The 12,808-nt window shown below is 41.6% G+C and overlaps 1 protein-coding gene across 1 annotated transcript in view; it reads left to right on the plus strand.

Annotated features, from left to right (window-relative positions):
- XKR4 (XK related 4) overlaps nucleotides 1–12,808 on the plus strand; it is a 438,409-nt gene that overhangs the window by 256,380 nt on the left and 169,221 nt on the right. Inside the window, exon 2 of the mRNA XM_053559593.1 lies at nucleotides 8,421–8,620. Within this exon, the coding sequence (XP_053415568.1) occupies nucleotides 8,421–8,620 (200 nt within the window). The remainder of the gene's footprint in view (nucleotides 1–8,420; nucleotides 8,621–12,808) is intronic.

A 12,808-nucleotide genomic window follows, 5' to 3' on the forward strand; every position in this document is an offset into this window, starting at 1 on the left:
ACCCTTCATGCCTGTGAATGTGACCTTAGTTTGCAACTAGCATAGGGTCTTTGCAGATGACCAGGATGAGATCAGGGGTGATTGCGCCTCCCATATGACTCAGTGGTTATGTAAAGGAGACGACGTTTAAGCGCAGAAACAGGCAGGCAGGCAGGAGGAAGTCCATGTGAAGAGGAAGGCAGAGATGGAAGGGAAGCCAAGGAATGCCGAAGATTGCCAGCAAACCACCAGAAACCGGAGAGGGGAGGCGCAGAGTTGGGTCCGTCTGGAGCGGGATGTTCCCTGGGCCCCCAGCTCCCAGCGTCACGATTGAGTGACAGGTTTAAGAAGGAGCTCCCGTACAGTCAAGCCGATGACAGAGTGATTACAGACACAAAGCAATTGTACAGGGTTTATCACGTAAAAGAAAGAAGTAAAAAAAAAAAAAAGAGAAGCTACACAAAGTGAAAATTTGGTCTAGAGAGAGAGGAAAGGGTCAGTCTCCAGGAGTGGAGAGAGACCCACAGTCTGAGCACAGGCTGCCTGTTAGTTTCCCAGCAGAAACTGCAAATAAATAAATAAAAATCAAAGGGGGGGGGGGGAAAGCTCATGAGTTTATCCCGCCTCTCTCCAGGCAGGATTGGTTGTTGTCTCCGCCTTTGGCGTGATTGACAGGTTGGGGTTATATTTTAGACGTATCACAGGTCTTATTAGATGGTAAGGCGCTCTCTCGGTCAGTTACAGGTCTCTAGGAACTTGTACTATCTATGGTCCCACTAGGGAACCACGAGAGTGGAACAATTCAGTTCCACTCTGCACCCTCAGCCACTTTGTTGCCATCTGTTTATTCTCCATTGGACCTAACAACAGAACAGATTCTTCCTCACAGGTTCCTTGATTTCAGACTTCCTGCCTTCAGATCTGGGCAATAATAATTATCTATTATTTAGCCCACCGTTCAAGGAACCTTGTTAAGCAGCCTGGGAAACACACACACAGGTGGAGGGGAATATGGGTTGCTGAGGGACGACCCAGAGCGCCTGGAGAATGTTTAGAGTTTGCCAGTCAGAGAAGCAGGAAAGGCCATTTAGAGCTACTCCGAGAAAGCCTGCAGACGGGCATCTCGCATTCTTCGTGTAAGAAAGGAAACCCCAGCAGTGTGCACTCACCTCATCACAAGTGGCCCCCGAGGCGTGGGCAGGGAGCACAGGGAGCTGCTCAGGGCCGTCCCGGCCCCTGCGCCAGACTGAGCTTCACCGCAGCGTGGACACTGAGCAGTCAAAGGCCCAAGGGGATGATTAAATCCATTTTGTGTTTTAAAATGTTAGTGTTCTGCAAATATAGCAGTGTCAACACAGTTGTTTAATCTACCAAAATTGTCCCATTACAATAGGCAGAGCAACTAAGTTGGCAAAACTGAAGAATCACGGACAATACCTGAAATTATGGGGTTGAAATATCCTTATAATTACTGTGGACAGACTAGCAACAGCTTCTAAAAGCCACGTGATGTCAACAACCATGCAGGGAAAAATAGAGGGAAGACCTTGAGATCAGAACCCCCCCAAATTCCCAACAGGCTTTCTCCCTGGGAGGTGTCATGGACCAAGCTCAGAGGAACAGGAGAGACTGGGAGGGTGTCTCAATGACGCAAGGCGCAGGTAAGTCCCAGGAGTCTGCAGTGCAGCCATTGGCACAGTCTGGGCCTTTTCATCTCATTAACCAACAAACCAGAGCCCCTACCAAAACAAGGATCCACATCTGCTAGGAATAGATTCCAAAACTGAGCAGGGCAGGAACAACCACAAAACAGGAATAAGTAGGTCCAAATAAAAGGGAAGGGGACAAGGAACAGAAGCAGATGATATCAGAAAGTAACAAGTGATATTTTTTTCACTTCATGAGAAAACAGAAGAATGTGCTCTCAAACTGTGAAGGCAGCCCAGCTGTCCTGGCCCACTCATCCTGCCTAAAAGTCCATGAAAACTAAATTAACTTTTAAAACTCAGCAACAAGAGAAGGATCGAATTATTACAAGGAAAAGAGAATAAGAAAACTAATGATATTACTATTACATACATGCATATTTTCTGTACGAAAGCATACAGAAAAATATATGCATGACAGATAAAAACCACAAGCAAATATTTCAAAATAAACTGAGATTGTTAAAATTATAAAATCTATAAAAGACAGTGTAAATGAAAATTAGGAAAAAATGAGAAAATAAGTGAGTGGGTAAAATAAATATTTAACAGGAAGAATGATAGAACTCAGTATAGAATTCTAATTAAAAGAAAAATTAGGTCAGAAATAAAAACTAGTTAGGAGATAAATAAAAGATTTTTTTAAAAGGAAAAGAATTCAAAAAGAAATTTGAGGGTTGGACAAGGTGGATCAACCTGTAATCCCAGCACTTTGGAAGGCTGACACAGGAGGATCTACTTGAAACCAGGAGTTCAGCCTGGGCAACATAGTGTAACCCATATCTACAAAGAAAAAAAAAAAAAAACACAGAAAAATTAGTTGGATATAGTGGCTCATAGTCCCGGCTATGAGGGAAGCAGGAGGATGGCTTGAGCCCAAGACTGTGAGGCTACAATGAACTATGATGATGCCTCTACACTTTAGCCCAGATAGCAGAGTGGGAGCCTATCTCAAAAATAAATAAATTTGAAAGGAGGTTTCAGGAGAAGTTGATAGACACAGAAGGTAAAGAAAATACAACATACATAATAAATGAATCCTTGATGAAAACCAAAGCAATAGATTAGAAAAAATACTAGACATTGTCATTCAAGAAACTTAAAATTACATGTTGAAACTTGATACTACATAGTGAAGAAGCAGACCACATCCCTGAAAAAGATGATGCAGAACAGCCGGTACGAAGATGCATTCTAGTGAAACTATAGCTCTTTAAAAAGAAACAAAATATTCTTTGGGCATCCAGGCAAAATGATCAAGAAGCTTATAAGAGAAAGAATGTAATATTTCCATCATACTTTTGCATGACAGCATTTCATACCTTTAACAATGAAGTGACAGATTTAAAATGCTCAAATAAATAAATTGAAGATCTTGGATCTTGCATGGAATAGACAATATTCTACATCCATCCAACCTGACCTTTCAGTGAAAAGGTTGTCCTTACTCTTGGTATCTAAAGTCTTTGATTGGATAAATGCAGTTAAGTCACAGACTTTCAAAGTGGGCCACAACCTCCAACTTAAAACTACAACTTGATGGTCTGTGTAACTCGAGGAACCTTATCCCCGCCAAGTGCAAGACTGATAACTACATCTGCTATAAATACACAAGAACTCAGGGAATATTGTCCCTTTCTTGAGGGATCTACTAGTGAGCAAGCTTCAGACAACCAAATACTGCAGAGACACTGACTAATGGGCTAATAAATAACTCGTACAGAAGGATGATCAGCTCTGATCGCAACCTTGTCACCACATGGTAACATCATAGAAGACAAGAACTAATCACTATTTGCCTCCCACTAAAAACACAAGTTACCCACCCTAAGTGATCAAATTTTCATCTGGTCAAAATCCTAATGCTAACTACCCCTCTGCAGAAAACAAAGGATGGGTATCTTAACCACACAAGGCAAACACCATTAAAATCAAGACATTATGCAAGAAATAAAAAAGGAAATTGAAGGGGAATCCACAGTGTAAAAGACACTTAAGATATATATTAAATAAACATCATGTGTGACCCTGTTTGAATTGCATTTCACACTGTTAAAAAATTAACACTTGTCAGAAAAATATGATCATTGAGTATTTGGCAACTTGAAGAGATTATCATTATTATTATTGGTGAGTATGATAATGGCATTGGCTTTAAAATTATTTTTCATAAAATATTTGCTGATGAAATAATGTAATCCCTGGAGTCTGCTTCAAAATTATCTGGGGGCAGGGAGTAAGTGGAGGAATAAATGAAAATGACTGACAACATTATCAATGATTACAGTTGACCCTCGAGCAACATGAGTTTGAACTTCGTGAGTCTATGTATAGATATCAGATTAAAATCTGCCTCTTCCCTACCAAGACAGCAAGACCAAACCCTCCTTCCTTCTCCTCCTCAGTCTGCTCAACATGAAGACAAGAGTGAAGACCTTACAATGATCCACTTCCACTTAATTCATAGTAAACAGACGGTACTTTCTCTTACTTAAGATCTTAATAAATTTTCCTTTCTATACCTTACTTACTGTCAGAATACTGCATATAATACACACAACATGCCGGGTGTCATCACTGAGGCTCCAGTCAACAGTAGACTATTGGTAGTTAAGTTTCTATGGAGTCAAAGTGATGCACAGATTTTCAGCTGCACGGGGGATCAGCACCCCTACTTTAATTACCTCTAGTAATTAAGTTACTAGACTTAATCTGGCTGAGGGAATAGTGGATTCATTTCTCTCTTTCTTCTCCTTTTCTGTATGTCTGAAATTTTCAGTAACAAATTGGGTAATGGACACAACTAAAACTGGACTTTAATCTTACAAAAGCAACTTATGTAACCTTATCATATATAGCCTCATATTTCCCTGAAATAAAAAAAGAAGAAGAGAGAAGAGTATCTTTTCTGCAACATGGTGTTAAATGCTTTTGGGAAAATAGCAAATGTGCTTCCCATTTACAATACTAAAACTGTATTTTCTTTATTTTATTTACTTATTTTTAGAGACAGAGTCTCACTTTGTTGCCCTTGGTAGAGTGCCGTGGCCTCACAACTCACAGCAACCTCCAGTTCTTGGCTTAGGCTATTCTCTTGTAGCTGGAACTATAGGTGACCAAGTAGCTGGAACTATAGGTGACCACCACAAAGCCTGGCTGTTTTTTGTTACAGTTTGGCCAGGCTGGGTTTGAACCCTCCACCCTCATTACATGGGGCCGGCACCCTACTCCCTGAGCCACAGCACCACCTCTGAAACTCTATTTTAAAAAGTGCTTTATTTATTTATTTATTTATTTATTTATTTATTTTATTGTTGGGGATTCATTGAGGGTACAAAAAGCCAGGTTACACTGATTGCAATTGTTAGGTAAAGTCCCTCTTGCAATCATGTCCTGCCCCCACAAAGTGTGACACACACCAAGGCCCCACCCACCTCCCTCCTTCCCTCTTTCTGTTTCCCCTCCCCATAATCATAATTGTCATCAATTGTCCTCATATCAAAATTGAGTATATCAGATTCATGCTTCTCCATTCTTGTGATGCTTTACTAAGAATAATGTCTTCCACGTCCATCCAGGTTAATACGAAGGATGTAAAGTCTCCATTTTTTTTAATGGCTGAATAGTATTCCATGGTATACATATACCACAGCTTGTTAATCCATTCCTGGGTTGGTGGGCATTTAGGCTGTTTCCACATTTTGGCGATTGTAAATTGAGCTGCAATAAACAGTCTAGTACAAGTGTCCTTATGATAAAAGGATTTCTTTCCTTCTGGGTAGATGCCCAGTAACGGGATTGCAGGATCGAATGGGAGGTCTAGGTTGAGTGCTTTGAGGTTTCTCCATACTTCCTTCCAGAAAGGTTGTACTAGTTTGCAGTCCCACCAGCAGTGTAAAAGTGTTCCCTTCTCTCCACATCCACACCAGCATCTACAGTTTTGAGATTTTGTGATGTGGGCCATTCTCACTGGGGTTAGATGATATCTCAGGGTTGTTTTGATTTGCATTTCTCTAATATATAGAGATGATGAACATTTTTTCATGTGTTTATTAGCCATTCGTCTGTCGTCTTTAGAGAAGGTTCTACTCATGTCTCTTGCCCATTGATATATGGGATTGTTGGCTTTTTTCATGTGGATTAATTTGAGTTCTCTATAGATCCTGGTTATCAAGCTTTTGTCTGATTGAAAATATGCAAATATCCTTTCCCATTGTGTAGGTTGTCTCTTTGCTTTGGTTATTGTCTCCTTAGCTGTACAGAAGCTTTTCAGTTTAATGAAGTCCCTTTTGTTTATTTTTGTTGTTCTTGCAATTGCCATGGCAGTCTTCTTCATGAAGTCTTCCCCCAGGCCAATATCTTCCAGTGTTTTTTCTATGCTTTCTTGGAGGATTTTTATTGTTTCATGCCTTAAGTTTAAGTCCTTTATCCATCTTGAATCAATTTTTGTGAGTGGGGAAAGGTGTGGGTCCAGTTTCAGTCTTTTACATGTAGACATCCAGTTCTCCCAACACCATTTATTGAATAGGGAGTCTTTCCCCCAAGGTAGGTTCTTGTTTGGTTTATCAAAGATTAGGTGGTTGTAAGATGTTAGTTTCATTTCTTGGTTTTCAATTCGATTCCAAGTGTCTATGTGTCTGTTTTTGTGCCAGTACCATGCTGTCTTGAGCACTATGGCTTTGTAGTACAGACTAAAATCTGGTATGCTGATGCCTCCAGCTTTATTTTTGTTATAGAGAACTGCCTTAGCTATACAGGGTTTTTTCCGGTTCCATACAAAACGCAGAATCATTTTTTCCAAATCTTGAAAGTACGATGTTGGTATTTTGATAGGAATGGCATTGAATAGGTAGATTGCTTTGGGAAGTATAGACATTTTAACAATGTTGATTCTTCCCATCCATGAGCATGGTATGTTCTTCCTTTTGTTAAAAGAAATATCCAAAATCAAATCAGAGATCAATGAAATTGAAAACAAAAGAATCATTCAGAAAATTAATGAAACAAGGAGTTGGTTTTTTGAAAAAATAAATAAAATAGATAAACCATTGGCCAGACTAATGAGGAATAGAAAAGTAAAATCTCTAGTAACCTCAATGAGAAATGATAAAGGGGAAATAACAACTGATCCCACAGAGATACAAGAGATCATCTCTGAATACTACCAGAAATTCTATGCCCAGAAATTTGACGATGTGAAAGAAATGGATCAATATTTGGAATCACACCCTCTCCCTAGACTCAGCCAGGAAGAAATAGAGCTCCTGAACAGACCAATTTCAAGCACTGAGATCAAAGAAACAATAAAAAAGCTTCCAACCAAAAAATGCCCTGGTCCAGATGGCTTCACTCCAGAATTCTATCAAACCTTCAAGGAAGAGCTTATTCCTATACTGCAGAAATTATTCCAAAAAATTGAGGAAGAAGGAATCTTCCCCAACACATCCTATGAAGCAAACATCACCCTGATACCAAAACCAGGAAAAGACCCAAACAAAAAGGAGAATTTCAGACCAATCTCACTCATGAACATAGACGCAAAAATTCTCAACAAAATCCTAGCCAATAGATTACAGCTTATCATCAAAAAAGTCATTCATCATGATCAAGTAGGCTTCATCCCAGGGATGCAAGGCTGGTTTAACATACGCAAGTCTATAAACGTTATCCACCATATTAACAGAGGCAAAAATAAAGATCACATGATCCTCTCAATAGATGCAGAAAAAGCATTTGATAAAATCCAGCATCCTTTCCTAATTAGAACACTGAAGAGTATAGACATAGGTGGCACATTTCTAAAACTGATTGAAGCTATCTATGATAAACCCACAGCCAATATTTTACTGAGTGGAGTAAAACTCAAAGCTTTTCCTCTTAGAACTGGAACCAGACAAGGTTGTCCTCTGTCACCTTTACTATTCAACGTAGTGCTGGAAGTTCTAGCCAATACAATTAGGCAAGACAAGGAAATAAAGGGAATCCAAATGGGAGCAGAGGAGGTCAAACTCTCCCTCTTTGCTGACGACATGATCTTATACTTAGAGAACCCCAAAGACTCAACCACAAGACTCCTAGAAGTCATCAAAAAATACAGTAATGTTTCAGGATATAAAATCAATGTCCACAAGTCAGTAGCCTTTGTGTACACCAATAACAGTCAAGATGAGAAGCTAATTAAGCACACAACTCCCTTCACCATAGTCTCAAAGAAAATGAAATACCTAGGAATATACCTAACGAAGGAGGTGAAGGACCTCTATAAAGAAAACTATGAAATCCTCAGAAAGGAAAAAGTGCTTTTTTTTGTTTAAAGACACAGGCAGGTTTGCAAACACATACATGTCACTACTTCAGACTTGACACTGTGTCTGGGAGAAGTCCACCTCAGAAGTACTGCTGAGCACAGAGAGGAACTGACAGAGAAGGATGTTTGTAGGTTCTTAAAGTGGCCAATGCCTTCCCCATCTGAGTTTCCATCATGTTCACCTTACCTTTCTTCATATTGTAATTCAACAGGATGCCTTTGATGAAGACTAAAATCAGGGACTGCTCAGAGTGAGCATCTGAGCATGAGAGCGCTCTTCCTTCACTCTGACCTTTCAACCTCAAGCCACCAAGATTTGTTCCCAGTGCTGCTTGCATAGGGCGGCTTGCAGAAAAGAAAAACAGCCCTGACGTTTGAATTGTAAATGATCGCTCATCTCTTTCTTCTTCTCCATGTTTTCCTTCTAGATATTTCCACACAATCTACCTAGGCATTCGAAGCCGACAGAGCGGGGAGAGCGACAGGTGGCGGTTCCACTGGAGGATGGTGTACGAGTGCGCGGACGTGAGCATGCTGCACCTGCTGGCCACCTTCCTGGAGAGCGCCCCGCAGCTGGTGCTGCAGCTCTGCATCATTGTGCAGACGCACAGGCTGCAGGCCCTGCAAGGTAAGGCGCAGCTCAGCTTTGGACCTGGGGGAAGCTGGACTGGCTATTTTTGTCACAATCCAAGGAACTGTCCAAACCCTCTTTGTTGACACAGGCCTGTTACGTGTCTGCCGTTTCACGTGTGATTTGTGAGTGGTGTGTTTTTTCTTGATCATAACTTGTTTTAGTAGGAAAAAAATCTTTGTGATTTTATACTTAGTCAATGGGGGAATAAGGTAAATCATCTTGGGCTTTCTGGTTTTTATGAAAAAGCAATTCCCACGGGTTACAAAGAGAACAGTAGCTCTCTCTCTGATATTGGTACCCTAATATATATGTACATACACACACATATGCATAAAGTATATTAAATATGTGTGTATGGGTATCTATATCTAGTAGAACCTGACCACCTCCTGACACTGACCACCTCCGTAAATTGACCTAATTTCATAGACCAGATGTGCACCACACGTACTTATCAGCACAGTAGGCCTAGTTCCTTATGTTAACCACCTCCAAATGTTACCCAGTTTGTTTCAGTCCCTTGGGTGGTCAACTTACAGAGGTTCTACTGTATGTGAGCATGAATAACACACACACACCTATAGCTGTGTATATGTACATGGGCTTGTGTAAGGGTAGCCCAACTACTTCCATTCAACATTAAGAAATGGAGAGAAAGACAGACATTAAAAGGAAATGGCAGGGGTTACCTTAATATTTATAGTATTTAAAAAGAAGAAGATCATATGGGAAAAATGTTACCAATATTTAATAATATGTATTTCTATACTATGAAGTTTTATAAAATGAATATTATCATGTTAACATTTTTGTGTTTTATTTGCTCTGACCATTTCATCAGTAAGACAATTCCATTCAAACAGAGCTGCTCAGATGTTTCCATAGGGCCTGCTAATCAAACCCTTCCTAGAATGAGGTGACAAGAAGATTAGACAGGCTGATTAGTAGAGAGGTAAATAAATGGGTGATGGGTGATGGATAAGAAAGTATCTCCCAATGATTTGTCAGTCCTGTAACTTAACAGGTGCTTTAACTGGTTACCACATTGTAATGGATGATGGATGAGAAAGTATCTCTCAATAATTTGTCAATCCTGTAAGTTAACAGGTGTTTTAATTGGTTACCATATTGTAGTGTGCTGCTTAAATCTCAGCAGAACCCTTTGTGAGCCCCCGTATGTACACACATGACGCTGCTGTGCTGTGGGAGAGGCTCCAGCTTGAGGTATGGTTGGTCTGGGCCATCTCCTCAATGTCCTTATAGCTTTGCAGGAGCACTTTAGCTTAGGCTGAGTGTTTTAATTTGGAGGAGAGGGTCAGAGTGCATATTACCTGTATAGGAAAAGGGAGAGAGAAGGTGTCTTAGTACCCAGTGACCCATTTATTCATAAATTCCCGGCCCAACCGTGGCTTCACGATAGAATTGCTAGAATTCAAAGCTAGAATTGCTTTGGACCAAGAAATTCGAGAAGAGGGATAAAGAGATCCCTGATGTGTGCTTCTAAAATATAAGAGAAAAAAAAAATTGGAAGAAAGGGAAAGTGGTATCCTTACAAAGAAAGAGAAAAGGAGAGCACAGAGAAGAGGGGGGCTGTAAGTTAGTGGTGGATCCAAGTTTAGTGGTATTTAGTGGTTATAGACCATCAGCTGGGTATGTGGAGGCTCTGGGTCTGGTAATCTCATCACTTCACTGTGAAACTTTGTACAAGCCACTTAATATTTTTGGGCCCCAGTTTTCTCAAACATAAAGATTAATGATCTCCAAACAGCTCTATTCTATACTCGAGTCAATGAGTGCCCGATAGACATTTAATGCCAGGTTAATGCTCAAGGAAATGATCTGGTCAAATTAAAAGGCAATATCAAAGGAAATCTCCATCAGAGAATCTGATGCTCATCTTCAGAACAACCTGGCAATTCCTTAGTACAGTTATACCATTGGGAACTCTCCAGGAGAGACAGACTCTGGAGCAAATAACGAGAGTCGCAAATTGACCTTCCTGTGGCCCAAGGCTAGTCAGTATCACCACTAGTTTTCTAAAAGATTTAGCAAGTGACAGAGAAGTTTTTCTTTCAAAAATGATGAATATAGAGGAGAAAAGATAAAAGAAGGTCTAAGGAAATGAGATCACATTTTTTATCTAAAATTGTACAGGAAAAAAGTGAAGAAAAAAAGCAATCTTTAATCTTCATCAGATAATTCATTCTAAACATAGAAACCAAAATGGGGGTGGGGAGGGGGTTGAGTTGTGGCCCTTCCCTGGTGCATGATATCCCAGCTTTTCAACTAAGCTCGACACAGCTACATGAGGCATGCCACAAGCTCTGTACGCTGGACCTCATCCTCGGCCAGGGTCAGCCTTGCTGTCAACGTCAGAACACTGTAGGGAAACTAGGTCCTTTATCACCCCAAAGGTGGTCAGAAGACAAGTTGATCCAAAGATCACAAGGATGGATGCAAGTCATCAAACACAAGATGAGGAATAACCCCTCTGGGTTGATTGTGTTGCTGCTATCTTTTTTAAAGGGAGCTGGGTAGAAGATTGTTTTACAAGACCAAAGAGTGAAAACACCTGGCAGAAAATGCCAACAACAAACCCTTCAGCAAACAAAGACCAGCTCAGACAATATGATCTTCTGTTCTAAGACCAGGAATCAGGGCTGAGTTGACCACGCAGTTCTCTCCTCTCCACCTTGTCACCTAGGAAATATCATAAGGCACTAGCTGCTCTTCACTGGACCTGGTGTTTCCCTGGGCGCTGCTGTCTCTGGAGTCTAAGATAAACTCTGAGAGGTCTGACTGCATCCCCAGGGCAGGGAGCAGTGTGCACTGAGTTTCAGAGAGACTCCAGTGCACACTTCATTATGACTTCTCAGTTGCAATCCCATTTCCCCACCAGGAAAGATGGAGAGAGAAAGGGGAGGAGGGGGAGAGAGCAAGGAAGGAAGAGGAAAGAAGGAGGGATGGAAGGAAGGATGGAAGGAGGGATGGAAGGAGAGATGGAAGGAAGGATGAAGGAGAGATAGAAGGAAGGATGGAAGGAGAGATGGAAGGAGGGATGGAAGGAGAGATGGAAGGAGGGATGAAAAGAAGGATGGAAGGAGAGATAGAAGGAAGGATGGAAGGAAGGATGGAAGGAGGGATGGAAGGAGGGATGGAAGGAGGGATGAAAGGAAGGATGAAGGAGAGATAGAAGGAAGGATGGAAGGAAGGATGGAAGGAGAGACGGAAGGAAGGATGGAAGGAGGGATGGAAGGAGAGATTGAAGGAGGGATGAAAGGAGGGATGGAAGGAAGGATGGAAGGAGAGATGGAAGGAGGGATGGAAGGAGGGATGGAAGGAAGGATGGAAGGAGAGATGGAAGGAGGGATGGAAGGAGAGATGGAAGGAAGGATGGAAGGAGGCATGGAAGGAGAGATGGAAGGAAGGATGAAGGAGAGATAGAAGGAAGGATGGAAGGAGAGATGGAAGGAGGGATGAAAGGAAGGATGGAAGGAGAGATAGAAGGAAGGATGGAAGGAAGGATGGAAGGAGGGATGGAAGGAGGGATGGAAGGAGGGATGGAAGGAAGAATGAAGGAGAGATAGAAGGAAGGATGGAAGGAAGGATGGAAGGAGAGACGGAAGGAAGGATGGAAGGAGGGATGGAAGGAGAGATTGAAGGAGGGATGAAAGGAGGGATGGAAGGAAGGATGGAAGGAGAGATGGAAGGAAGGATGAAGGAGAGATAGAAGGAAGGATGGAAGGAGAGATGGAAGGAGGGATGGAAGGAGAGATGGAAGGAGGGATGAAAGGAAGGATGGAAGGAGAGATAGAAGGAAGGATGGAAGGAAGGATGGAAGGAGGGATGGAAGGAAGAATGAAGGAGAGATAGAAGGAAGGATGGAAGGAAGGATGGAAGGAGAGAAGGAAGGAAGGATGGAAGGAGGGATGGAAGGAGAGATTGAAGGAGGGATGAAAGGAGGGATGGAAGGAAGGATGGAAGGAGAGATGGAAGGAAGGATGAAGGAGAGATAGAAGGAAGGATGGAAGGAGAGATGGAAGGAAGAATGAAGGAGAGATAGAAGGAGGGATGAAAGGAAGGATGGAAGGAGAGATAGAAGGAAGGATGGAAGGAAGGATGGAAGGAGGGATGGAAGGAGGGATGGAAGGAAGAATGAAGGAGAGATAGAAGGAAGGATGG

This window comes from Nycticebus coucang, chromosome 13 (genome assembly GCF_027406575.1).
Source record: "Nycticebus coucang isolate mNycCou1 chromosome 13, mNycCou1.pri, whole genome shotgun sequence".
In the NCBI taxonomy this organism is placed as follows: Eukaryota; Metazoa; Chordata; class Mammalia; order Primates; family Lorisidae; genus Nycticebus; species Nycticebus coucang.